General features: G+C 34.3%; 12 protein-coding genes across 12 annotated transcripts; 5 read left to right on the forward strand and 7 right to left on the reverse strand.

Moving 5' to 3' along the window:
* Window positions 1–2,538: 2,538 nt before the first annotated feature.
* On the reverse strand, window positions 2,539–4,296 carry WICANDRAFT_64025 (uncharacterized protein; the record flags this gene model as incomplete). Its single annotated transcript, XM_019183656.1, has 1 exon — window positions 2,539–4,296. The coding sequence occupies one exon, from the start codon at window positions 4,294–4,296 to the stop codon at window positions 2,539–2,541; it is 1,758 nt and encodes a 585-aa protein (XP_019037079.1).
* Window positions 4,297–4,659: 363 nt separating this feature from the next.
* WICANDRAFT_12004 (uncharacterized protein) lies at window positions 4,660–6,336 on the reverse strand (the record flags this gene model as incomplete). Its single annotated transcript, XM_019180514.1, has 1 exon — window positions 4,660–6,336. A coding segment is annotated over one exon (1,677 nt), but the record flags the coding sequence as incomplete, so codon positions are not given.
* A 407-nt stretch (window positions 6,337–6,743) lies between these two features.
* WICANDRAFT_80041 (uncharacterized protein) lies at window positions 6,744–8,465 on the reverse strand (the record flags this gene model as incomplete). The annotated part of the gene is made up of 1 exon (XM_019184992.1): window positions 6,744–8,465. One exon carries the CDS (start codon window positions 8,463–8,465, stop codon window positions 6,744–6,746), a length of 1,722 nt encoding a protein of 573 aa, XP_019037081.1.
* A 1,173-nt stretch (window positions 8,466–9,638) lies between these two features.
* Window positions 9,639–11,052, reverse strand: EHD3 (mitochondrial 37S ribosomal protein mS47; the record flags this gene model as incomplete). The annotated part of the gene is made up of 1 exon (XM_019186472.1): window positions 9,639–11,052. A coding segment is annotated over exon 1 (1,037 nt), but the record flags the coding sequence as incomplete, so codon positions are not given.
* A 487-nt stretch (window positions 11,053–11,539) lies between these two features.
* Window positions 11,540–12,610, forward strand: WICANDRAFT_85071 (sphingolipid delta(4)-desaturase family protein; the record flags this gene model as incomplete). Its single annotated transcript, XM_019185832.1, has 1 exon — window positions 11,540–12,610. One exon carries the CDS (start codon window positions 11,540–11,542, stop codon window positions 12,608–12,610), a length of 1,071 nt encoding a protein of 356 aa, XP_019037083.1.
* A 278-nt stretch (window positions 12,611–12,888) lies between these two features.
* HEM13 (coproporphyrinogen oxidase) lies at window positions 12,889–13,851 on the forward strand (the record flags this gene model as incomplete). Its single annotated transcript, XM_019182138.1, has 1 exon — window positions 12,889–13,851. One exon carries the CDS (start codon window positions 12,889–12,891, stop codon window positions 13,849–13,851), a length of 963 nt encoding a protein of 320 aa, XP_019037084.1.
* A 421-nt stretch (window positions 13,852–14,272) lies between these two features.
* WICANDRAFT_13073 (uncharacterized protein) lies at window positions 14,273–15,448 on the forward strand (the record flags this gene model as incomplete). The annotated part of the gene is made up of 1 exon (XM_019180558.1): window positions 14,273–15,448. A coding segment is annotated over one exon (1,176 nt), but the record flags the coding sequence as incomplete, so codon positions are not given.
* Window positions 15,449–16,361: 913 nt separating this feature from the next.
* Window positions 16,362–16,814, reverse strand: RPC11 (DNA-directed RNA polymerase III core subunit RPC11; the record flags this gene model as incomplete). Its single annotated transcript, XM_019185833.1, has 3 exons — window positions 16,362–16,397; window positions 16,453–16,713; window positions 16,776–16,814. The coding sequence occupies 3 exons, from the start codon at window positions 16,812–16,814 to the stop codon at window positions 16,362–16,364; spliced, it is 336 nt and encodes a 111-aa protein (XP_019037086.1).
* Window positions 16,815–18,619: 1,805 nt separating this feature from the next.
* Window positions 18,620–19,699, forward strand: ORC2 (origin recognition complex subunit 2; the record flags this gene model as incomplete). The annotated part of the gene is made up of 1 exon (XM_019180839.1): window positions 18,620–19,699. A coding segment is annotated over one exon (1,080 nt), but the record flags the coding sequence as incomplete, so codon positions are not given.
* A 394-nt stretch (window positions 19,700–20,093) lies between these two features.
* On the forward strand, window positions 20,094–21,069 carry WICANDRAFT_33608 (uncharacterized protein; the record flags this gene model as incomplete). Its single annotated transcript, XM_019182090.1, has 2 exons — window positions 20,094–20,169; window positions 20,243–21,069. Coding segments are annotated over 2 exons (903 nt in total), but the record flags the coding sequence as incomplete, so codon positions are not given.
* Window positions 21,070–24,301: 3,232 nt separating this feature from the next.
* TSC3 (Tsc3p) lies at window positions 24,302–24,610 on the reverse strand (the record flags this gene model as incomplete). Its single annotated transcript, XM_019183657.1, has 1 exon — window positions 24,302–24,610. One exon carries the CDS (start codon window positions 24,608–24,610, stop codon window positions 24,302–24,304), a length of 309 nt encoding a protein of 102 aa, XP_019037089.1.
* Window positions 24,611–24,825: 215 nt separating this feature from the next.
* On the reverse strand, window positions 24,826–26,550 carry WICANDRAFT_80050 (uncharacterized protein; the record flags this gene model as incomplete). Its single annotated transcript, XM_019184993.1, has 1 exon — window positions 24,826–26,550. One exon carries the CDS (start codon window positions 26,548–26,550, stop codon window positions 24,826–24,828), a length of 1,725 nt encoding a protein of 574 aa, XP_019037090.1.
* Window positions 26,551–27,421: the final 871 nt, after the last annotated feature.

A 27,421-nucleotide genomic window follows, 5' to 3' on the forward strand; every position in this document is an offset into this window, starting at 1 on the left:
TGCCATAGCTTCCCAAAATGTAACGCTACTACACCAATCTCAACTGAATATGCTGTATTTCCACCTTTATTTTCCATAATAATACCACCTTGCACATGGGAGCTTATCTGAGAACCTGTAGTCTTCATTTTATCGGATTCTTAAATATCAAATTTCTAAAATTTTAGCACAACTTAACCGATAAAAACACAACCAAAAAGAATTTTCAAATAACAATCAACCTGTTGAAAAATAGACCAAAATTAGATATAGGAACTCTTTCCTATACCTCGAAAAGCTTCTTAGTTCACTTAATAATCCCGAAACACGGGTTTCATTTTTTTTCTGCCATAGTTAAGAAATCACTTTTTTTCAAAAAAAAAAGTTTTCGAAAAGTCTGAATTAAGGGTATTTCTGAAAGTCCAAATTTTGACTTTAGACCCAATTTTAACACCATTAACAGCCCAGCGCGTCCAAAGTAAAAAGTCCTAAGGGTCAATCAAACTCTGAATTTTCATATGGTGGACCCCATTTTCAATTTCACTCACTGGTTAAAAAGATATTCTCAAAAAACTTGTTTTTTAGAGGTACCAAAAAACCATGTTTTCCCATCAACTTTCGGGATTCACCCCTTACACTTCACAAAACAGGTCTTCACTGGTGCGCGGTAACAGCAGCATCTCAAGTCTTTTTCCCGTTTCTCAATATCACTTCTGTGGGCTGAAATATCTTCAAAAATAGAGGGTCGAAAAATCGCATTTTCGATTTTGGCAAAATCTTGTTTTGGTGATAGCCTTGCAGCATTGCCTTTGAAACAGTAAAGTTGTATGTATCAAATGTGTGTCTCAGCGAGAATTATCACCCGAGCTTTATAGCTTCCTCTCAAGTGTTCTGCTCATCAAAATATTTCACCATTCATGGTACCCAAACACCCGGAAAACACTGACTTCATCACTTCTTTGGTATCACACTTCTCCAAAACGCCACATACCAGCGAAAAAACACCACCGCATAAAACTCTAGCCATTTAGCTACCTTGAGAAGTTGAAGATTCCATTGAATTGCACCATCCGCTTAACAATATTTTCCAAAAAACACTTGGAAATGCAGTTTCACGGGTTTCAAACTTGGCATCACAACTTTCCAAAAAGTACCTTTAGAATACCATTCATAGCACCAAAAGTTGTATTTCCACCTCTATTCTCCAAAGCAGTACCCCTTTGAACATGGGAGTTCATCTGGCGAGCTGTAGTGTTCATTTTATCGGATTCACAATCCATCCATATATCACCACACTACCATCTTTTGAATATTCCAATCTCAACAACTTCACTTCTGCCAAATCTGACACCTAAACTGTAAAATTCTCCAAATTTTGATATGGAAACCACTATTAAAATAGCCATTAACCGTCAAAACTGACCCGGAATTTTCAAAATCAGGGTTTTTCATGGACCCTTGGATGAATTTTTCAAGGCCATTGATCGGATTTTCCCTGGTTTCCGCGAATTTTGGGCGGTTTTGGATGGGTTTTGAGGATCAAGGAAATAAATCTAGAGAAAATGAGGTACATACCAGCTGAAATTGGGCCTCCAACACCTCAGCGGTACTCCAATAACATGTTCATAAATTGTATTTCAACCTGTAGATCGCAATAAAATTGTTAGTTTCTCATTTGGTTGGATACTTATGGCCCTAGACTGCATTTTATCGGGTTTGAAAACCCCCTTTTCACTACCCAACGCCTCCTTTGGCCAAAAACTTGCTAGTAAAGTATCTTGTATCAGAAAAGTTGAAATGGGTACTGAAATCTCATATGCTTAGCTCACTAGAACTCTTCAAATTTCTTCAAAATCTTTCATGGCTCCGAAAATATCACCAAAAGTAATCAAATTTTCCACTTTCACCACTTCCATGTTCTTGCCATAGCTTCCCAAAATGTAACGCTACTACACCAATCTCAACTGAATTAGGTCAATAGCTTCATTGAAACTGTTTGAATAATAGGACAATTTCGGCCACTCTGGTGTGAATTGATTGAATTGTTTGTTTTGTTCAATACCAGTTTCCTTCCTCGAGAGTTTTCAACAACTGAAAAATTAAAATTATTTTAGGTAAGCGTGGTCGGAATAAACCCCTGTCACGTGAGCAGCCTCGGAATTGGAATCGTGTGGCGCGAACCAGGGTTACTTTGCATAAGTGTCATAACCGGTATGAGCTTTATTCACGAATCACCACCTGGAATATAACCATTATATTAGGGTAGAACAGCTAGAAGCTAGTAGTTAGTAGCCAGCACTTTAAGTACGTGCTCGTGCTATTCATAGTTTATGTGTTTCATTACTCATTACTTACAATTGGTCCTTGGTACTGCTGATCTACACTTCTAAGCTTATTCTATATAAAAACTGATTTCTCTCTTCCTTTTACTACTTTTTCTACACTTCAGACTTACTAATAGAAATTAAATATGTTACCAATTCTACGCTGAACATTACTTCAAGACATATAGTGACATCATAACATGCCCAGTCGGATGAATGTTTATTTATTACTATTTCAAGCATCTAATTGGGAGATGATACTTTCGATATAGTTGAATTGTTCTTCTCTAATATCATCTTTCTCAACATGGAATCCCTTCAAGTCAAACACAATGTTTTCAGTTGATTCCTTATAATCTGGCCATTGTGGTGATGGATACTTGAGTAAAGATTGATCAACATTTGGGTCCAAATCCGAAATAAATGAAGCGAATAGTTTGGAAATCGTATTGGCTATCTTTGGAGCTTCTGGACTTGGGTAGAAAGTAGAGCCATCTGAAGGGTTTGTTGGATGATCAGGGTTATCGAAAACGTAAACAACCTCTTGGTAATGTGTTGTTCCTAAGAATGTTTGGTTTGAGGTTTCTAAAGTTGGAATGTTGTGTCTATATTTGTAAACTGGAACACCGTGTTTAGCATAGAGTTGAGCAGTTATTTTAGAACCGGCTAAAAATGTCAAGTCACCAGATAAACATGAAGAGTTTGCCGCAATTGCACCATAGGATGGGGGATAAACGATTGGGGTATTGTTATATGTTGGATCATTTGGTAAAATTGTGTCCGGATTATCTATTGGATACATCTCAATCAATCTTGAAATGGAAGCATTGTTGAGGTTTGGGAATTGTTGTAGCAAATAGTCATGAACCTCTTGAGAAGTATTCAAAGAATGATTTGAGAATGCACTTCCTTCATCTGTAGATGTACCAATTAATATTGGAGCTTTAATGAAATCTTCACCACTATCCAAAATCTCATAACTTGATTTACTAATAACGTCACCATCAATATAAGGGAATGCAAAGCTTTTTTTCAACACACCATTTGTAGCATTGAACACATATTGTAATTTTGAAGCATCAACGTCTTGTAAACATTCAATATAATCCTCCGCCTTATCACAATCAAAGTATGAAACCAATGTTTTAAAGTCTTGTTGGTTATCCCCACTAGCACCAGGTTTGATATTTGTGAAAACATTAGATCCACTCTCCATAATAGCACCTTTAATATAATCATTGGACAGATACTTGGTGCTTAGTAACTTACCAATTGAAATGGCTCCAGCAGATTCTCCCCAAAGAACCAAATGATTTGGGTTACCACCAAACCCTTCAATATTTTCATTAATCCAGTGAATAGCTTGAATTTGATCTCTTAATCCAACATTGGTATAACCTTTTTGGAAAACTTCATCAGAAGTTAGGAACCCAAACCCATTTAATCTATAATTAATACTAACTCCAATGAATGGTTTACCAATTGCAACAGAATTATCAACGATATATGACAAATTGTAAGCCTTTCTAGTTGAAGATCCATCTTGGAATCCACCACCATGAATCCAAATACCAACAGGTAATGACTGATTTTCATAACCATGAGGTTTAACAATATTCAAAGTTAAACAATCTTCTGAATGCTCCAAATTTGCGGTATCAGTACCCCAAGTTGCGTAACAAGCATAACCGTATTGATCAAATGTTTTAACATCATCCCAAGTTGAATTGTAGGGCTGAGGTGGTAAGAAACGTAAATTTCCCAAAGGTGGTTGTGCAAATGGAACACCTAAGTAAGCATCTTGATTGAAACCTTCGAGATATTTTCCTTGGATTGTACCATTTTGAGTTGAAACTAAAGTGGATTGATCTGAAGTTGAATTTATGATTGGAGCTGCAATTATACTTGTAGCTAAGGAGCCTGCGAGAGCTAAAGATTTAAGCAACATTATCCCAATAACCACAATTGAAGGTATTGTTATAATTTCAATCATTTTGAAGCCTCCATTTTGCCTTCCCTTCATGGATTTATATAGATTCTTTGGTCGAAGAATTTGGATTCGGTTTCCTCAAACGATCTACCATTTAGCATTAAGTGTGTGCTTGAATTCACAGAAAACTGTGGGTGGTTTTTGAAGTTTCATCTGTTAATTACTAGGTCTTGATCGACGACGTCAGTTTTTCCACCGAAGCCTAATTGGGCAATTTCCATCTTGTCCCTTTATGTCCGTAGTGGTAGACCTCATATAAAAGACAAGTTCAAACTACACAGAACTAAAGCACAAATATTGCTATTATAAAATTAATTGAGGGGTATTCTAAGTGATTAGTCCAACTTATGAGTTTAATTGGCTATTAATGCTCTCGATGAACTCAATTTGTTGGGCTCTTTTATCATCTTTTTCCAAATAGAAACCATTGAGATCAAACACCATATTTTGTTCACCATCTTTGTATTCAGGCCATTCTGGAGTTTCAATTGGTATCTTTGTTTGATCAACATTTGGATTCAAATCGGCTATGAAATTAACCCAGATCTTGGAGATTGATTCTGCAATTGCTGGACTTTTTGGGCTTGGATTCCATGTTGCACCACTTGAAGTATCAATTGGAGCTTGATCATTATCGAAAACATAAACAACTTCTTGAAAATGGCCGGCACCATAATAACTTTGATTAGAAGTTTCTAAGTCAGGTATATTGAACCTATATTTGTAAACTGGTGATTTTTGAGAATAAAATTTAGACATTATTCTTGATTGACCGAAAAATACCAAATCACCATATAAAGTTGCGAGCCTTGGATATTGAGCACCAAAAGTTGGAGGATAAGAAATTGGAAGTTTTGAATATGATGATGGATCCAAAGGTGTTGATACTAAGGGATCATCTATTGGATACAATTCATCAAGTTTATTGATTGAACTGTCTGTTAAAGATGGGAAAGCCCCTTTCAAGAACTCTTTGAGCTCTTCAGTAGTGTTCAAGTTCTTTGGAACAAATTGACTACCCTCGTCTGTACTTGTACCAATTAGTAATGGAACTCTCAAAGATTGATCATCTGAAAGAATTTGATATGATGATTTAGGAATGATATCACCATCAATGTAAGGGTATCTAAATCCAGTTTGTAACACACCATTAGAAACGTTGAAAACATGGAACAATTCATTAATATCAACATATTGTAGACATTCTAGGCTATCAGTAGCTTCCGAACAGTTGAAATAAGTTGATAAAGTGTTGTAATCAATTTGACGAGCTTCATTTGCACCACTTGTAATATTTGGGAATAATGCAGGACCACTTTCAATGATTGCACCTTTGATATAATCACCAAGTTGATTTGATGATAATAATTTACTGACACTAATAGCACCTGCAGATTCACCCCAAATTACTAAATGGTCCGAATCACCTCCAAATTGATGAATGTTTTCATGAATCCAATGTATAGCCTGGATTTGATCTCTCAATCCAACATTTGTGAAACCTTTATTAACAACTTCTTGACCGCCCAAGAACCCAAGTCCACTTAGCCTATAATTGAAAGAAACACCAATAAAAGGTTTCCCGATTTCAACACCATTTTGCACAATATAGGATAAGTTATAAGCAGGTCTTGAACTTGAGCCATCTTGAAACCCACCACCATAAATCCAAATAGCAACAGGTAAATTTTCGTTTCCCACACCATGAGGTTTAACAACATTAACAGTTAGACAGTTTTCTGATTGAGGTAAAAGTTTATTATCTGAAGCACCACTTGCAATACAAGCATCACTATATTGATTGAAAATCTTGGTTCCATTCCAACTATCATTGAAACTTTGAGGTGGTTTGAATCTTAGGGATCCTAAAGGTGGTTGAGCATAAGGAATACCTAAAAACACATCTTGATTAAATTTTTCAAGGTAGTCTCCTTGGATTGAACCGTTTTGAATTTGAACAATTGGAGGAGAAGAAGTAGCTGTTATTGGAGCTGTTGATGCGATTGGAATCAAAGCAGTTATTGCAATAATGTTAAAGAGCATGATGATGTTGATACTGTTGAATAGAGACAATAACTAAATCAGATCCAAGGGATACTCCATACTTTTTAAATAGAAATCTGACCATACCCCCAGAGAAAGAGCATACCACCTGTTACTGGTCATCGATTGACACAGTCTTTGCCAAATCCGTTCATAATTGTTGTTGAAGATGTTATTCGCATGGAAAATCTTTTATTTTCATCGGAATTTCTGTATTTGGTAAAATTTGGGGTAAAAGGTTTTTAGCGCAGAGATTTGCGATATTACGGATCATATTTATAAATCTCGAGAATTGAGAATTGAATAACGAAAGTTGTGATGATTTAATGATGGTCATTGATTTGATCAATTGTGGTGGTGCTACAGAAATCATCTAATATTACAAAGATTAATTACTAAACATATAATCAAGCATTCAATTGACCCATAATACTTTCAATAAAGTCAATTTGTTTTGATCTGAAATCATCATCTTCCAAATAGAATCCATTCAAGTCGAAAACCATGTTTTTAGCCTCATCACCATATTCTGGCCATTCTGGTACATCTTCCATTGGAACTTTATCGTGGTTAACATTTGGATCTAATTCAGTAATGAAATTTGCCCACATTTTACTCATACTTTCTGAAATGTTTGCACTTTTTGGACTTGGATTGAAGCCTGCAGAGATTGCCTCTGAAGTATTTGTTAAAGCTTTGTTATTATCAAAGACATAAACAAGTTCTTGAGCATGACCTGCCCCATAATAAGGAGCTAATGATAAAGCTAAATCTGGGATATTGAATCTATATTTATAAACTGGAACTGAATTATTTGCATAGACTCTTGACATGATTCTTGTTCCAGCTATAAATGCTAAATCTCCGAAAACAGTAGCTAATCTTGGAAATTGTTTACCTAAAGAATCTGGATAAACAATTGCACTAGAATTATAAGTTGGGTCTAATGGGACATTAATTGAGGAATCATTAACAGGGTATAATTCATTCAAAGTAGCAATTGATTTATTTGTAAGAGATGGTAAAGCCATCTTCATATAATATTCAAACTCTTCAGTAGTATTAACACCAGATCCGATAAATAATGAACCTTCATCTGTATTTGTACCAATTAATAAAGGAACCTTGTTGAACTCACCATCAAGAAGTGTATTATATGAAGCTTTTGTTAAAATATCACCATCAATATAAGGATAAATGAAACCAGTTGTTAAAACATTGTTTGATAAATTGAAAACTTCAAGTAAATCAGTAACATTAATTTTTTGTAAACATTCTAAAGAATCACTAGCTTGAGAACAATTAAAATGATCAACTAAAGTATCATAATCATCTTGATGATATTCAACGGCACCAGAAGTTGTATTTGGGAATAAAACAGAACCACTTTCAATAATTGCACCTTTAACATAATCTTGTAAATGACCAGAAACCAATAATTTACTAACACTCAAGGCACCTGCAGATTCACCCCAAATGACTAAATGATCAGGATCACCACCAAACATGGCAATATTTTCATGAATCCATTGAATTGCCTTCAATTGATCTCTTAATCCGACATTTGAATAACCTTTATTAACAACTTGTTGAGATGCTAAGAACCCAAACCCTGTTAATCTATAATTTATTGAAACACCAATAAAAGGTTTATCAATTTCAACACCATTTTGAACAATATAAGATAAATTATAAGCAGGCATTGCAGTTGAACCTTCATAAAATCCACCACCATAAATCCAAATAGCAACAGGTAATGATTGATTTTCATAACCTGAAGGTCTAATAACATTAAGAGTTAAACAATCTTCAGATTGTGTAATATTATCAGCAGAAACTGAAGTTGACATACAAGAATGACCATATTGATTAACCACTTTTAATTGTTCATTATATTTATGTTTAATTGTTTGAGGAGGTTGGAATCTTAATTCATCTAATGGAGGTTCAGCAAATGGGATACCTAAAAAGGCATCTTGATGGAAATTTGATAAATAAGAACCTTGTAAAGTACCATTTAGCACTTGAACAATTGGTTCATGAGCTTGATCATCAGCTCTTTTACTGAAAATTGGAGCAGATGATGCTAATGTTGAAATAGCAATTAAAGCGAATGATTTTAACAACATTTTCAACCAATACAATTAAATGAGTTAAAGAAAGATGAAATTAAAGGGCAATTCAAGTGATATTTATAAGGATTTACTCCACAGAGAAAAAACCACTCTTTCAACATCAACCCAACCGTTTTCAAACTGAAAACTGATGGTGACATACCCAAATCTGGACAAATCTGAACACTTGGATAGCCGTTTCAGGTGGACGTAGTACTAAATAACATCCAGTGGATAAACTATTGGTTCGTATTGATCTTTATTACGCATCACCAATTAAGAAGCAATACATTTGGCAAAGTACGTACAAGTACCAAATAAAAAATGGGTTTAGTTGAAATTCTCAAGGGTATAATCGGCGTTTAAACCGATCCTTGAAAAATTCTCGGGGATCGGCTTGTGCAAGAACAAGGAAAACATGGATAACAAGGGATTTTATATAGGAAAGTGTAGATTATTATGTGATGAAATGAGTTAAAATAATGTGAGGATCATTATGATGGGTTTAAATTAGTAAATATGTTATTTTTTCGGATTTTTACGAATTTAGTGGATACCGTTTTTGAAAGTTGAAATTTTGAGTTTTAAGCCCATAATTTTGCGAAAATAGCAATATTTCGATGCTTTGAATAAAAAGTAATTCAATTAAATCTTGAGAATTAGGCTAATTAAAGGCTTACAAATATATTTAAAGTATTCTACACTTAATTCTCTACAATCTGTTATAAACAAATGACATTGTTGTCTTATTAAAAGTTTTGATTTATACCAGGTTTCAATGATAAATTCCTTGATGTTCAGACAAGATCAACCGAATTTAAGACCTTAATCACATCAAATACTTGTAATGATCAGAAATAATTGTTGGGCACTCAAAGAGTCTCAGTAGTGACTACAATTAGATAGACATAGTCTTATTTTAAGCTATTTAGGTTTTAAGATGAAGATTCAAATTATTCGGCTAGTCATGTGATGAATAAGTTAGAGATGAACAACAAAATTAAACGAAAGAAAACATTCATCACCATATATCAAACACTTATATTCTTAGAATTCTACAATAAATCATCTCTTTAAATCACTTACTATAAGATTCGATCTTTCGGAGATTCAAACATTTAAAACTTCTCATTCTCAATCATTCATAATATTTCTCAAGGTATTTCTATGTACAATAATTAGCTAATAAAAGAATATATTAATCAAGTTATAACTTACTTTTCAACAATTCTTCACCATCCAACATCAAATTTAAATATTCATTTAAACCAATTTTATCACCATATTTACCTTGATTAAAATAATGAATAACATCACTTTTACCGGTATTCCCCACATTTAAATTATCACCATTTTTACCATTTATGAAAAATTCCAATTCAAATTTTTTAGGTAAACCAAAATTTCTTGGATATTGATTAAAAGTAACTTGTTGATTTGAAACTTTATCTAATTTATAATGAGAAGGTTTGAAAAAATTTAAAACTTCTGAAGTTGGAATTGATTCAATTGATTTATATTTCCAATTTGGTGTTCTTTTTTCAAGTAATTTTGAAGAGACACCTTCATTAAAATCAGAATTTTGCATAAATTGCACAGCAGCATTTAATTCATTTGTTAAAGCTTGATGAATATTTGAATTATAACCTCGAGTTAACATTTCTAAACCAATTTTTAAAGATAATGGAGATTTTGTCTTCAATTTTTTCAATGTTTCTCTAGCAAAATCAGTATTTTCTTGTTCCAATTCTTTGAAAATTGTTTCAATTGAAGTATTTAATCTGAAAATTTTATTAATTGTGGATAAATGATCTTTATATTTAAATTGATAATTTTCAGGGATTTCATTCTCCACAAATTCTTCAATTATATTATTAATGATTTGATATTGATCATCAATATTTTCAGGTAAAACGGTATTTGATAATTTTGATTGTAAACTTTCCAATCTATTTGAAGGAACATAATGAGTTGCAATCCCACTGAAATAAGTATCCCAACCGAAAACATTTTCACCAGTTAAAGCTAAATACCAACCAAAAGAACTTGGTACAATTTTATTTAGGGCAAATGTGGTACCAACATCTGGAGAAAATCCAATATCCATTTCTGGCATTGCCCATCTTGTCTTCTCAGTTGCAATTCTAAAAGGGGTATGGATGGTTAACCCAACACCACCACCCATTGTGATCCCATCCATAATGGAAACAATTGGTTTATTATAAATGGATAATAAATAATTCATTGAATATTCCTCTTGGAAAAATTTAACAGATTCTTTATAATCACCTTTTTTATTATTCTCCACACAAGATGTAACATCACCACCAGCACAAAAGGCACGACCAATTGAGTTTTGGATAATTAGTTGAGTTTGATTTGATTTTGAATATTCAATTAATCTTGGATAAATCTTGGAAAGCATTGAATAATTTAATGAATTCAATTTTTCAGGTCTATTCAAAGTGATCACCTTGGTGTTGTTGATGTTTTGGAAGATCACATCATTCTGCTTGAGGGCATCTACGCCAGGTTTGTTGAAAGAAGCCATTGTTCTCTTGGTGATCAATGTGTTTAATCTTCTGGATAACATCTCTTTCAGGGGTATTTATATATACAAGTAATTTTAATTTTGACCTTCAATTCAATTGTTTTTGGGGTCGAAAATGATCAAAAATTTTCTCGTTTTTTACCAAAAAAAATTAATAGCGCTGTGATTATGTAATGCTATAGTGTGTGCTTAGGTAAGAATAGTGAATAATGTAGATTAAATAGGTTAAAATAGAGATAAATTGATGAAATAAACTGGATAATAATTGGAAAGTGTTAGTTATATCGTATTATCAAATTATTTACTAATTATTCCTATTATCCCACTCTCTTCCCCCTAAAATCAACCTCATCGCCTCGAAATCCTCGAAATCTTAAACGAACACGAAAAAACGTTTAAAAAAAACTTTTGAAATCTGAAATCTTTAAAATTCAAAATCATTTGATCTCTCAGACCACTTGGCTTCGATAGATTTGGTATATAAGCTACTAAAGAGACCTTCATTCATTCCATCTGATCTACTTTCAAACCACCAGCCATGTCCACAATCACCCACAGGAAAAACCCTTCCCAACCACTAACTATCCAGACTCCACCATCAGATGCTCCAATCTCCAAATTAAATGATTTTTATTGGACTGAAGAAACTGAACCTCATACTATTAGAAGAAAATTGATCTTACAAAAATACCCTCATGTCACCAAATTATGTGGTCCAGAACCTTTAACAAAATTCATAGTCTTTGGTGTGGTCACTTTACAATTATCTCTAGCTTATTACCTTAGAGATACCGATTTTCTAAGTTGGAAGTTTTTCTTGATAAGTTATATAATTGGTGCTACAGCTAATCAAAATTGTTTTCTAGCTATTCATGAATTAAGTCATAATCTAGGTTTCAAGAAACCTTTATACAATAAATTATATTCAATTTTCACAAATTTACCAATTGGTATTCCTTATTCAGCTTCTTTCCAACCTTATCATCAATTACATCATAAATATTTAGGTGATGAAATCTTGGACACTGATATCCCAACAAATTATGAAGCTATTATTTTATCAAATGTTTTGGGGAAATCATTCTTTGCAACTTTCCAAATCTTGTTTTATGCTCTAAGACCAATGTTTATTACACAAATCAAATTCACTTATATTCATTTAGTCAATATCTTGGTTCAATTTTCAGTGGATTATTATATGGTTACCCATTGGGGTTGGAAAAGTTTAAGTTATTTGATCTTTAGTTCATTCCTTGCAGGTTCTTTACATCCATGTTCAGGACATTTCATTGCAGAACACTATATTATGAATCCTCCAAAGAGTTATGATCGTACAAAAGATCATCCTCCGGTGGAAACTTATTCATATTATGGGATCTTGAACTTATTCACATGGAACGTTGGGTTACATAATGAACATCATGATTTCCCATATGTTGCTTGGTCGAAATTGTTCAAATTGAATGAAATTGCCAATGAGTTTTATGTTGATTTACCAAAACATGAATCTTGGACCATGGTTATAGTTAACTTCATATCGGATCCAAATGTGCTGTTATACAATAGAGTGAAAAGGGAGAACAAGAGAAAAGTCCAGCCAAGGGAATAGGAATAGGAATAAATAAATATAAATACAATACAATTATAACCATCACCAGTAAAACCGTTGAAATCTCGTCGTTTAAACGTTTCCATCATCAGCCAATTCTCAAAACATTTCGCGAATTTTTAATTTCTCGCCTGATCTCGAGAAAAATCAAGAGATTTGAACACTGAAAAAATTCAAAAAGGGACTTAGTATTGAACAAGTGCTATATAACGAGGAACAAAGTACGTTGGAATCCCAGAATGTCGTCCTCTCAAGACCAAGATCAAGCCCAGAAGAAAATGTCCTTCCACAACAGTGCCCCAAATGCCCCAATAAGAGAACGTATGGAGAATTTGATCCGTAGAAAACAACAAGAAATTACAAAAGGTTTAGAAACTTTAGAACCAACAACTAGATTCTTTGCAGATAGTTGGTCAAGAGGTGAAAAAGCCGGTGGTGGTACCTCATGTGTGATCCAAGACGGTGAAACTTTTGAAAAAGGTGGTGTCAACATTAGTGTTGTTTATGGTCAATTACCTCCAGCTGCTGTTGCAAGAATGAGAGCTGATCATAAAAATTTGAAAGCTCAAGATGATGGTAATGTCCCATTCTATGCCTGTGGGTTATCAATGGTTATCCATCCAAAAAACCCTCATGCTCCAACTACTCATTTAAATTATCGTTATTTTGAAACTTGGAACCCAGATGGAACTCCTCAAACTTGGTGGTTTGGTGGTGGTGCCGATTTAACTCCATCTTATCTTTATGAAGAAGATGCTAAATTGTTTCATCAAGTTCATAAAGATGCATTGGATAAACATGATTCAAAATTATATCCTCGTTTTAAAAAATGGTGTGATGAATATTTTTATATAAAACATAGACAAGAAACAAGAGGTATTGGTGGTATTTTCTTTGATGATTTCGATGAAAAGGATCCAGAAGAGATTTTAAAAATTGTGGAGGATTGTTTTGATGCATTTTTACCTTCTTATGTTCCAACTATTACTAAAAGAAAAGATACTCCATTCACACCTGAAGAGAAAAATTGGCAACAATTAAGAAGAGGTAGATATGTTGAATTCAACTTGGTCTTGGATAGAGGTACTCAATTTGGATTACAAACTCCAGGTTCAAGAGTGGAGAGTATTTTAATGTCATTACCAGCTACTGCTTCTTGGGCTTATGATCATCATCCTGAAAAGGGGTCAAGAGAAGATCAATTACTAGAAGTGTTGAAGAACCCTATTGAATGGGTCTAAGAGTGTATGTTAACTTCCAGTTACTATAGTTTATGTGAATATGAATGTTCATGAATGTTTGTTGTTTTCATAGTAATTTGTAGATCTGTCATTTCTATACGGTGATCTGAGTCACGTGAAAGACTCTCTTTCGCGTTTTTTTAGTCGCGTTTAATCAAAACAAAAAAAAGTCAACTCATCACAATTTGAATGAGTATTGAGGAACTTGGTATAACCAGATGGTGGCTAGACCTGAATTGGTGAGTGAAGATATTGTACTGACAAACTGAATTAACTAACACCTTTTCTCCAGGGACTAACCTTTGATGGGTTCATCTATGAATTCGAAGGAATAAGAGGTTTGTATTGTTCCTATTTCAGCCATTGAAAGTAACTAACATTTTTTATAGTGGACAATTTCACAACTTCCAAAAAACCTACTCAGTTCTTTTTGCTAACTCATGCTCATGCTGATCATTTAAAAGGTTTAGACTCTGGTGGTTTCAGTGGTCATACAATTTATTGTTCAGAAATTACAAAAGAATTGATTAAACAAAACCCTAAATATAACAAAAATTTAACTTCAATGAAAACTTTAGAAGAAAATGAAAGACATAAAACAAAATATAAGGATCAATGGGTGTTTTTAACTTTGATCCCGGCAAGGCATTGTCCTGGTGCTGTTATGTTTTTAATTGAAAATGATAAATCTGCTGTTTTATTAACTGGTGATATTAGAGCTGAATCTGATTGGGTTGATTCTTTACCTAAAAATGATATTTTATTTGATTACATGACAAGTTCAAAACAGTTGGATAACATTTATCTAGATACAACTTATGGCTATAGAGGTGAACCTTTTATTGAAATGAATTCAAATTCTTTTGGTTTACAATCTTTAGTGGAATTATTAAAATTATATCCACAAGATGATGATGATATTTCTTTCTATTTCGCAGATTCCACTATTGGTTATGAAGAAGTTTGGATTCAAATGGTTAAAAATGGTCATTTAATGCATGTCCCACCTGATTTGAATAAAAGATTAAAAATGCTTTCAACTTATAAAGATTATCAATATCATAAAAGAATCCATAAAATAGCCAGTTCTTCACCACATTCAAAATTCCATTGCTGTGGTATTAAACCTGAAAATTGTTCAGGCAAACCTGCAAAATTCCCTGTTAGGATCAAACATTGTATTGATATCAATATAAAGGATTTGATGAGGTTAACATTACCTTTATCATTGAAAAATCATAAACATGAAGCAGAATTTGTTGAAGAGTTACCAAGTGGTGCACAAATTTATAAAATTAATGATTTGAAATATTTAAAACCTTCAAATTCTGAACATTTATTAAGAAATGAATTAAGATTTTTCTTTAGCAGGCATTCATCTTATGAAGAATGTCGTCATTTTGTTAGTATGTTCAATGTTAAGCAGGTGTTCCCATTGACTGAAAGTCCAATAACTTGGGAACAAGGTTTCCAAATGAAGAGACAATTTGGTGATTTATGTACATCTGAAGAATTTTTGTATGATTCAATATATTCCAAAAAATATGGATCACCACCATTGAATTTAAATCAACCTTTTATTGTCAATAAATGGAATGAAAGTTTATTCTTGAGATCTTGGAATAATGATAACAATATTAAAACCACAATGGCTTCAGGTGAATTTCATATCCTTGGTCAACAAACAATAAGAAACCAAGCATTCAGAAAAGAATTTGATGATGAAGAAAGACAAGTTATGAAAGAGCAAAAATCACTGGTTCATAAAAATAGAATCTTATGTGGTGTTAATCAATATAAAGTTGCAGATAGAATTAGAACAGATGGTTATCAATGCCTACAAAAATATAAAAATCTTGAACAAGATGACTCCCAAAATTTACAAGACACATTTGATGAAACTCAAGATAATGATAGTATGGCTCAGGCAGCTTATCGTGAAAATCAATTAAGATCAAGAAATGTCAGTGTTTATGAGGATCATGAAGTTAATACCAGTATTAATCAACCAAATGAGATCATGACTTCAACTGCTTTACAAGTCAAGCAAACAAATATTTTGAATTCATCACCAGCAAAAGTCTTACAATCACCTTTTGTTCCAAGTTTACGTCCCCCTACAATTGAAATTGATCAAGTTGAATCACAATCTTCGTCACCTAAAAGAACCTTAATACAATTGCAGAAAAGAATATTGTCAAGTCCATATTCTCCCATAAAGAAATCAAAAAGGACTAAGGTAAGTCTCACCAATATCCAGAAAATTGCAAAATCCGTAATAAATGATGAAAATTTTGGATTTTTTCAATACCACTTGAAATGTTGCAATGAATCTCCAAAGAAGGTAGTTCATTTGGAAATTGATTGAGAGAATGTACTATAATATAATGAAGCTAATGAAAAAATAAATGGACAGTTTTATCACTTTTATTATTACCGTAAACAATTGAACTTTTTCTCTGGTTTGACCCTATGCTAAAATAATGTACAAACTATAATTTACATGTCATTTAATTTTCTCTCCATTGATGACCACATTTAACACACTAGAAAGCAAATTAGTAAGTGAAACCCACATAAAGTTTGAATGGAAAAACTCACCTTATAGAAAGTCGTCATAGGTTCATCCGCACTTCTAATTTGTAATTGGAAGAAATATGCCTTATCATTACCACATGAATCCACTGGACATTGTGCACCTGTTTGATCAACGTTGTCCCAAGCACCATCACCACCCAAAACATCATCTATTTGTTTTCTTGGTAGTTCTTTTCTGTCATATATCTCTACACCAGCGATTGGGAATTCATATGGACATGTGGGACAGTTTAGTCTATGGATGTTATTGTCACCTGTAGAGATCTGGAAGTAGAAAGTTCTCTGTTAGTAGCTGAAAAGGGTTGAAAAGATCAAAGCCTACTCACTAGTAGCATATTGGAGCAGTTGGGGCAGAAAGAAAGCATCTTGATCTCTAAAATTTACTGAAAAATGAACGTTAAACCCAGAAATATCCAACTTCTTCACCATAAAATGGTTCAATTTTTGACACTAATTTTTTTTTTAATTTTTTCAAGCCCTCGGAAATAAACATTTAGTCGGATTATAATATCTCGAAAATTATCAACATACAATTTTCACTAATTCTGAAATATCGTTCAAGTTTATAATATCTTGAACTTTCTGAATTTTGTTTTAATCACTTGTACTATATTCTCAAATGTCAGAAGATCAAAATCTACATATTAAATCAATCCCACTAATACCCATGAGGCATCCGTCCAATCTTTCTCCAAAAATCAATGAAGTAAAGATAGAAGATAAAGAACTTACACAACCATCAGAAGCCACCACCACACCTGAAGTGATATATAAAGGACCTCCAAATGATTTATTGACTGAAAAAAGTATACCTTTCCAACTAAGGTCCAGATCATTGACCTGTTTGGATGAATTAGAATCAGATGATGAATTGACAGCTCCAATTAGAGATTCTCCAAGACCTGGCGAGAAAAGGAAACCTGGTCGACCAAGGAAACCGTTAAATTTATTGGATATTTTGAAGATACCCAAGAAAGTGGGTCGCCCTAAAAATGAGAGTTTAATTGATGAGAGACACATTGTTGCTGGACATAGAAGATCTAGAGGTCGTCCTAAAAAAATTATAGATCCTTTAATAACAGTTGGTGATGTGAATTCTGCTATAGTTCCAGGTGAGTCCTCGGAAAAGACACCATCTGTTGAACCAAAAGCTTCTATACAAACTAAATCGCAGATGAAACCAGTTGTTGTTGAATTTGAGGAACAAGATGTCTTGAATAAATCATTAAGAGCTGATTCTGATTTCGACTCAGATGCTGGTAGTCAAGGAGGGTATGTCTCGGAAGATTCTTCAAAAGATTGGAGACCTAGCTCTGCTATTAGTCGTGGTGCGGGTCAACATGGTAGTAGACGTGGAAGACCAAGAAAATATCCAAAAGTTGAACGTGATCCAAATCTTCCACGAGCACCAAGAGGAAGACCTAGAAAAGCCGGATATGTGCCCAAGGATCCAAATCAACCAGTTAGACCAAGAGGTCGACCAAAAAAGGAAAAACTATTGGATGAGACTTGGGAAGGTAGTCAATCACCTAATCCACCAAAAAGACCTGTTGGTCGCCCTCGAAAATCAGAAGTGAAAGAGGAGAAACCAGAAGGTATCGTGGAATTCGAATATGACGATGAGGTTGAAGATGATTTGACCAAATTTGTTTATGTTAAAAGTGAAGAAGTCAAGAAACTTACAAGGAGGAAACCTAGTGAGATAGAGAAACAACGAGAATTGATCCATGCTGATGTGTTTGCAAGTCCTAAGAAGCAAAAACTTGGATCCATTTCATTATCAGCCACACCATCACCATCTAAGAAAGGTATTTTACATCTGGCAGGATCTTCACCAAGCAGAACCCCCAATGGTAGAGCTGGCTCTCCAAGAAAAATGAATAGGCAACAATTACAAGATAAATCAGCAAGAAAGAAAGCCACTAAAGTGATTTATTCACAGTTGATGGATGAAGATATTGATGACAATGATGAAGAGTATGAAGAAGAGAGAAAATTAGCTGAAAGAATTATCAATGAATCAAGAAAACCAGTAAATGCAGCACCATCACCTTTCAACACACCAAAACGTAAAAATAATATTGATTTACCTGCTCATAACCCTGATTTTGTTCCAACCCCATTACCAACAGCTGCAGAGGAGGAAAGTTTTCTTGATGGGAAATTTTTGGATAAAGCTTTATTTTTAGATGGTCCAGAAGGTTATTTTGATCAACATAGAACCAGAGTAAAAACTTCAAACAATTCAATGGTTCAAGCACCACCTCTCGAATATGATGAGCTTAATAGTTTTGTGTTATTAAGTGGATTCTTGCACAATAAGGAGAAACAAAAATTGATAAACACCTATAAAGAGATGTATACACAGTGGTATTTCGAGTTGAGTGAAGGGTTTAGTCTTGTTTTCTTTGGTATCGGATCTAAAAGAAAACTTTTATTGGATTATGCGGAAGAATATTTAACTAAAATGGTTGATGCTCCTACTATTGTTGTCAATGGTTATAATCCAGCTACAGTATTCAAAGAAGTTTTGATGACTATTGTTTCAACTTTGAATCTAAAAAAAGTTCCTAAAAGACTAGGTGACCTTGTTGATCATATTGTTGAATATTTCCAAAAAAAAGATCATTCCATAGCCAAACTAATTTTATTGATTCATAATATTGATGGTCCTGGATTAAGAGATGAGAAAACGCAAGTATACTTATCAAAACTTGCTTCAATTAAACAATTTTATGTGCTGGTATCAGTTGATCATATAAATGCACCTTTGTTATGGGATTCAGTCAGTTTAAACAACTTCAATTTCCTATGGCATAACACCACCACATTTGCAGATTATTTAACAGAAACTTCATTCCAAGATTTACTGACATTAGGTCAAACACAAAAATCAGCTGGTTCAAAAGGTGCTAAATATGTTTTATCATCGTTGACTACCAATTCAAGATCACTATATAGAGTTCTTGTTTCAAATCAATTACAAAATATGGAAGATGATCTCTCTTCTAAAAAAGTTCAAAATGATAATCAACTGAAAGGTACTATTAAGCATGCATTGGAGTACAAAAAATTCTACACTTTGTGTGCAGAAGAGTTCATTTCAAGTAATGAGATCAATTTCAGAACTATGTTGATGGAGTTTGTTGAGCATAAGATGGCTGTTTTAACTAAGGATCAGAGTGGTACAGAGATGGTATTCATCCCTTTCAGCTTAGAAGAACTACAAAAACTATTGGAGGATGAGTTATTATGATAGCAATGTCTAATAGATATTTCATGGTTAGTGATTTAATTCTTATTGTAGTTATTTCACAACCGTGCTGAGAAATTCCAGGGGGCTTAAGTCCTTCAACAATAGGGCCTCCAAGCTCCTGTTTTCTTGGACAATGAAGATGAATAAACCTCAATGGCAAAATGACCTCTCATAGCCCTTCACAACCAAGCCAATACTCCATTTACCATTAAAGATACAACGTTTTTTCCAATATTAGGTTGTTCTTACTCTGTTAATAAACTCATTGGTGTTCGGGTGTTTCCCGATTAGTTCTTGGAATCTGTGTCAAAAAGTCAGTAAAGGAGATCGAAGTAAACCTGAGCTCAATTTAATACTCACAACTCTTCCATATCACCCAATTGCAACCATGGAGAAGCTCTCCCCAGGAACAAAGCTCCAGGTGGGCTCCCATGAGACAGAGATCGTCAAGTATTTGGCTGAAGGTGAGTAAGGATTTTAGGCTCTTTAGCCACCATGAACTGGGTCCGCAGTTTGACTAACAAATTTATCTCATAGGTGGATTTGCCCATATCTATACCGTGAAACAGACACCAGTAGAAGATGGTTTAGAAATAGCATGTTTGAAAAGAGTCATTGTAAAGACGAAACCTGAATTGAACTTGTTACGGAAAGAGGTGGATACTATGAAGAAGTTGGCTAATAATAAATACGTGGTGAAGTATTATGATTCAAATGCTCAAAAGCTGGAAGATGGAACTTATGAGGTGCTACTTTTGATGGAGTACTGTCCGAATAAGAGCTTGTTAGATTTAATGAACCAGCATTTGAAGACTAAGTTATCAACTGATCAAATATTAAAGATCATGTTTGAAATATCCGTGGCTGTTTCATCAATGCATTACATGAATTTGATCCATAGAGATCTTAAAGTGGAAAATGTTCTTATCAATGCCAACAATGATTTCAAGCTAGCTGATTTTGGTTCCACTAGTGGTTTTATTGCTCCCCCAAAGAGTCAGGAAGAATTTCAGGCCATTGCACATGATATCCTCTATCAAACAACTCCACAGTATAGAGCACCTGAGATGATTGATCTTTATAAAAATGTTTCAATTGATTATAAGTCTGATATCTGGGCCCTTGGTGTTTTCCTTTACAAATTAATGTATTACACCACTCCTTTTGAGGCTCAAGGTGAGCTAGCTATTCTTCATGGTTTCTTTCAGTTTCCCCCAGCACCAAAGTATCCTTCAAGATTGAAAAACTTGATTATCATTATGCTTCAAGTTGATGTTAATTTAAGACCAAATATCTACCAAGTTGTTTACGAACTATGTGATATTTTGGGGAAAGAAGTTCCTATCAAAGATTATTATGGGTTGGGTCCTTACAACTTTGATGAGTATGCCAAATATCAACAGCAATTACAAATCCAACAGCAGCAGCTACAGCAGCAACAGCTTCAACAACAACAATATCAACAGCAAAAGTTGATGGAGCAAGAACTCTTACTCCAACAACAACAACAGCAAGCTGCTCGTGCTGATGGTATCGCTACAACAGACGCTAAACCTCCTCAACAACAATACCAAAAAGAAGATAAAAACGACTATGATGCACCACCTCAAAAACTTACACGTTCGACCAACCCAAGTACTGGTGACTTACAGAATCTAGCGGAAGAAGCTGAAACTCAACAAATCTCTGAAAAAACACCAGATCCAATACCTAGACAGCCTACTGGAGGTAATTATGAGCAAAGTGAAGATGAAGATAATGATAACGATCTGGAAGATGGAGGCTTAGATAATGCCGAAGAACGATACCCTTCATTAGAAGAGCTTGATGAAGCTGCAGTTGAGAAAAGGTTCCCTGATGTTGATACTTTTAATAGTGAAGTTTCCCATAATGAAAGAAAATCATATGATGAAGTTAGATCTGAAGCAAGTGCTTTAACCAGAAGCTCTTCTAAAAACTTGCAACATGTGCAAGAGATTGAAGAAGATGAAAATGCACCAAAACCTGGAATCAAGCTATCAAAAACTGAAGCATGGGCTATACCAGCTGTTGAACCAAATAGTAACATCGATGTTGAAGGTGTTTTTCATAAAGTTTCTTCTATAGAAAGTGAAGCCTTGGAGTCAAACGCTAGAAAAAGTGTTGAACTTGGTGGTCGAAAGAGCTTTGAATCAAGTGGCAGCAGAAAAAGTTTTGAACAACAAGCGAACGTTCTTTCACCTCAAAACTCAATCACTAGTCAGCAGCACTTGTCACCACAATCGAACAAATCACAAGTTGCAAACCAACAGGTCCATTATGTTTCACCTCAACCAAGCTCACAAACAGGCTACTACTTGAACCAACAACCCCAGCCAACATACATTCCCTCTTACTCAGTGCAACAGCATCAGAATCAAGTTCCTGATTCGAAATACTTCCAGTATCAACCACAGCTACAACAGCAGCCTCCAGTACAGCCATACCAACAGCAACATCCATTACCTCAACAGCAGCAATTCAACCAGTTTGATGCTTCCAACATTCGACCAGCTCTCAGAGGATCAAGAAACCCATTCCCTAACCAAGAATCAAAGAATCCATTCCCAACGTCAAAATCAACATTAGACGTAAACACTCAACCTATCAAGGCGGAAAAATCTGGTGGAAACCCATGGGCAGAATATACACAAAGTCCCCAGCAAGGACCTGCTCCTATGGTTAACCCACAAATTATGAATCAAAATCTACAGAAAAAACAGCCTTATTCAACGAATTCAATTCCTAAGGTTTCGAACTCCTTCAACTACGCTGAATCACCTAAAATCAAGATCACCACAGATGAAAAATTGATTGATATTGACGATACACCAAAGAAAGATTCTAAACAACCAAAATTAAATCTTGATTTGTTAGAGTTGGATATGAGTGAGCCAAGCAGTTCGGCAGATGATTTGAGATTAGAAGAATTGAAGGTGAAACCTTCTAGGAATACAATTAATCAGCAGAATAAAAAAGGTTCAAAAGTTGCTGAGCGTCCTCCACCACTACCTGGTAGAAAATCAAGTGAGTTGAGTCGGATAAACTTGGATCTTGAAGAATTGAACCTTGATGACGAAAATAATGAGCACGCTTTGGTTGATGAAGATGAGAAAGAGGTCAAACATTCAAGAAGATCATTGAGCTTGAACCGTTCCAGTTCGAGTAAAGTTTCAAGATCAAAATCAGGGAAATCAAGACCAGATGAGAGTAGAAAATCGTCATTTTTGGGATTCAGATCATAGATGTTAACTTTATAAATACTTTAAATGGATTGTATATTAATGCATATAATTGGATGACTTGCTAGTTATTCTGTATTAAAACTAAAAGCGCATTAGTTGTTCCCAAGATCAATTTGTTTGATAACTTTACAAGGAGCACCCACACAAACTGTATATGGAGGCAAATCCTTATTAACAACTGAATTGGCCCCAACAACTACACCATCACCAATAGTGACACCTGGTAATACTGTAACATTTGAACCTAGCCATACTTTGTTTCCAATATTGATCTGTTTAGAAAATTCACCTTTTTCAGATAGTCTTTCAAAGGGATTTGTTGGATGACCAGCACAACATAGAACAACATTAGGCCCAAATTCAACGTCATCCCCGATTCTAATTATTGAAGAATCTAATAGAGTTAGATTGAAATTTGCATAAAAATTATTACCAATTGATGTATTGAAACCATAATCAACAGAAAATGGTGCTTCAATAGTTGCTGTGCCTTTCACCTCGCCAATAAATTTCTTCAAGAAGTCAACCCGTTCTTTATTGAATTGATCAATTGTTTTCCCTCTATAGCTGAGCTGTGAATATTCTCTAGCGTATTGATGAGCATCTTCTCTGGCTAAGTTCAATTGTTCATCCCAGGGGGTATATGGGATACCTGAAATCATATTTTCATAGGCTTGATGGCCTTTGGGAATATTCAGCTTTAGATGGTTGTAAGCGAACTGGATGAGCTCCTGGTCTTTCTCAGTAACTGTAGACATTATGTGTTAAGCTGGTCTTATTCATGATCAATACAGTTTCTATCTTAAATTTACGCTTTAGGATCTTGATTTATACAACAGAGACGTCGTTGCTTATGAGATTGATTTTTGCGAGGAAACAACCGATAATTAATGACAGTTTCCTTAGCCATGTCTATTGATTCATTTATGAGTACAAGAATTACACCGAAAGACGAGTAGAATGGGCAATCTGCAGTAATCAGTCAATAATAAATGCTCATTTGACCTTGTGGTTCATTCAGAAAGTAAGCTTTACTTCTCCTGTGAAATTAAAAAGCATTCAAAAACAATCCTGAATAACATCAAGAGTACATACTCAAGCTATAGTCAGCTATCAGATTGACAAGTCAGGAGACATAATTGATTGAAACTCAGTAGATTCTTTACACCCTTTACATCAATTCTGAATTATTATTATTAGTAGTATTATATTGTACCATCTCTTGACCTCATTAAAATTAAATATGTGCACCTAATATACATTCCAACATCTCTCCATGCCAATCACCACACCTCAATCATGCAATTTTTCACTATTAATCACGTTTACCCCGTTATGAACTGCTTAATCTTGTCAATTGTTGTTTGAAATCTTGACCAGTCAAATAATAACATAATCTATCACAGCCTTCAAAAAGTTTATATGGCAAGATTGCAAACACAGCATATATAGATAATGTCAGCACCACTAAAAAGAACAAGTGTAATAAGAATGCCTCTTCATTCTTCATCAAATAATATGGTAGATGAATGTAATAAGCCCAGTACAGCTGCTCAAAAAGGTTGCGGATTTTGGCAACGATGAAAAAAGAATCTTTGTCACGCTCTTCATTTGTAGGTTCATAGACGAAGGTACCAGCCATTTTCAATTAGATTTCTAGTTTGTTATATTTGTTTATGGTTGATGTTTTTGTTTATTTCTCTCCTATTTCCTTTGGACGCGAGTTGAAAAATCAAAAAAAAAAAAAAGTAGTCACAACCGAAACTATAGACACGTACTGAATTGACAGACGTATACAAAAATACAAAAATTTTGATTATTGATATTTCAGGATACACCAATGTCAAGAATCTAGCTTCATCTAAGATAAATACTATCCTCCAGCCTATAGTGAAATACACGGCCAGCACCCCTTTCAATTCTCTGATCGTTAGCATTGGCAGGTGAAACTTGAACAATAGGTGGCTTTATATATCTAGCACGTTTTGCGCTCCACTGGACTTCGATCTCTAAGTCACTATAATATGGTACAAACGAGAACCTAGATGTCCATCCGGGAGCACTGTAATAACAATCTAGTGCAGTTGAAATGTTTCTAAATGGAAGCGTATGTCTAACCCCTAGTGGGTGAATACTACCCACCCTTGGTAAACCAACAATATCGTATTCACGGCCTTCGTGAGTGGTGGAATCATTGAAAACACTAGTGGTGGATTTGAAACGAACCTTTTTAATATTAGCATCATTCAACTCTTTCAGTAAAATCACAGTTCCAAGATTATTTTTCCCACAACTTATCTTGATCTCTTTGAAATCCTCTAATTTCAATGAAGATATTGTTCGACAAATGTCATGGAATAACCCCAAACTTGGCAATGATAAAGAAACAACATTTTTCATTGACCCAAAGTCGAGGTTTGTAACCTCGAAGTATGAGAATTTGGGTGTCGCCACATTAGAATAGAATGGGTCACTTTGATTATGGCATCCGTTGGAATCAATGGAGTACTTCTTTGTCAGCTCAGTCATGTATGGGAATAAACTAGAGGCCGTTGTTGAATCACCGAGGTTTATCACTTGCAAATTATTCATTTCAACATTTCTTACAATGAAAAAATCATCAGGATTAACTTTTAACAATGTTAGCTTATCAAAATGACAGTTTATCAATGACTGGATTTTAATGCTGCAAGCATACTTGAATGACAAAGTTGGAGTACGGTTCATCCAAAAGACAGTCAACTCAGGGAAGTCACAATTTTTGAAACACGCAGGAATTTTGCTATAAAATCCAAAATTGCTTTGGTAACATTCGGATGAAGAATCAAAAAGTAATTTGGTTGATGAAAACCATAAACAGGTCAAATTTTCAAATTTAGCGTTTTCCAAGACAAATGGAAACGGTGGATGCTTTTTTCCCCCTTTAAACAACTCCATATCCAAGTTGCTGTGCAATTCAATAAATACTTTTTTCAGTAATGACCACCCTGCTTTGTCAACATATGAGCTCTCTACCCAGGGGATTTGACCATTATTATTTCTATTTTGAGCACAACTATCGAAAGGATCCAGCTCACAAACAGAATATTCCAAGAATGAGTCTGGTTGAAAGAAGTTAAAAAATTCCTTGTTGTGAATCAATGTCTGTAAATCACCAACGACATATTTGAATTCACATTCCTCAACTATGTAAGCCTCAGATAAAAATAAATTAATTTTGAAGAATTTTCGAAATTGAGTGCACTTTTGACCTATCATCTTGAGAAAAGAATCCAATTGAACGTTTGGCTGTTCTAAAAAAATATTGAAAATAATCAAAACTGAAGAACTTATGATGAAGTCAAAATTTTCACTATCAAACGTGAACAGTGATGGTGGGTTTGCATTTAAGCCGTTCAATTTAGCGGATATACCATTAACTGGATGACTGATATCATTTGAAATAACAGAAATGTATCTTTCAATTAATGGTCTGAAGGACTGTGAAGTATGCAGTAAATTCAAAAGGTCATCAAAGGAAACACCGTGCTCGAATATAATCAGATCCCATACATCTTTTGGTAAATTTAATAGCTGCAACATTCTTGGTCAAGTTTTGAGCCTGCCTATCGAAACATTTGTTATAATTCTTTTTTAAATTTGAGGAGAGTTCCTGGTATTTAAATCATCAATATTCAAGTTATACCTGAAATTTCCCTTGTTCTTTATCATCAAACAAAATACAAAACAACCCCATTATATAGTACATGCACAACTTGTAAAGATTCTGTGAGGCTTGTGGACACACCTGAACTCTATACCATATTGCTAACTTTAAACCATACACGGTCTCTTGAGTCTGGTTAGCACTCCACATCTATTGTAGTTAAAGTTGGTGATAATCTTTGTTCTTTTCAGTTTAACACTGCTATCAAATTCGCGAAATGAACGGTCACATGACCTGTATTTAATATAAGCTGTCGAAAAATAGTCAAAATCTAATCCACAGGGTACAAAATATATAAAGGATCAGTGTTTGAGTGCAATTTACAATATAATCAACTATCTAGTATATATAGTATATATTATGCCCTAGGGGTTAAGTTCTCTCATCCATAAAAGAGCATAGTAGCACAACTTTTCAAATACCTTACATGATGAATTACTTGCGCTTCTCTAGTTGATAATAGATAACTAGAGTACGTCCAATTCTAAGTTTAGCATCTCTTTTTGCAGAAACTTGAACAACCCGCACAGGATTCCTCTTTTCACAATCTTCCCCGATATTAACTGATAATTGGCCATGTGGTACAAATAAATATCTTGAAGACCAACCTTCAGGATTGAAATATAAGTCCAGAGCATTGGCAGCATATTTAAATGGAGTCGAATAGTTCTTTTTATTGTAAGTTGAGTCCTCGGACTCTCTTGCTGACCCAACATATTCACATAAGCATCCGTTTCTAGTAATGAT

Source organism: Wickerhamomyces anomalus (genome assembly GCF_001661255.1).
Source record: "Wickerhamomyces anomalus NRRL Y-366-8 unplaced genomic scaffold WICANscaffold_5, whole genome shotgun sequence".
Classification (NCBI taxonomy): Eukaryota; Fungi; Ascomycota; class Saccharomycetes; order Phaffomycetales; family Wickerhamomycetaceae; genus Hansenula; species Hansenula anomala.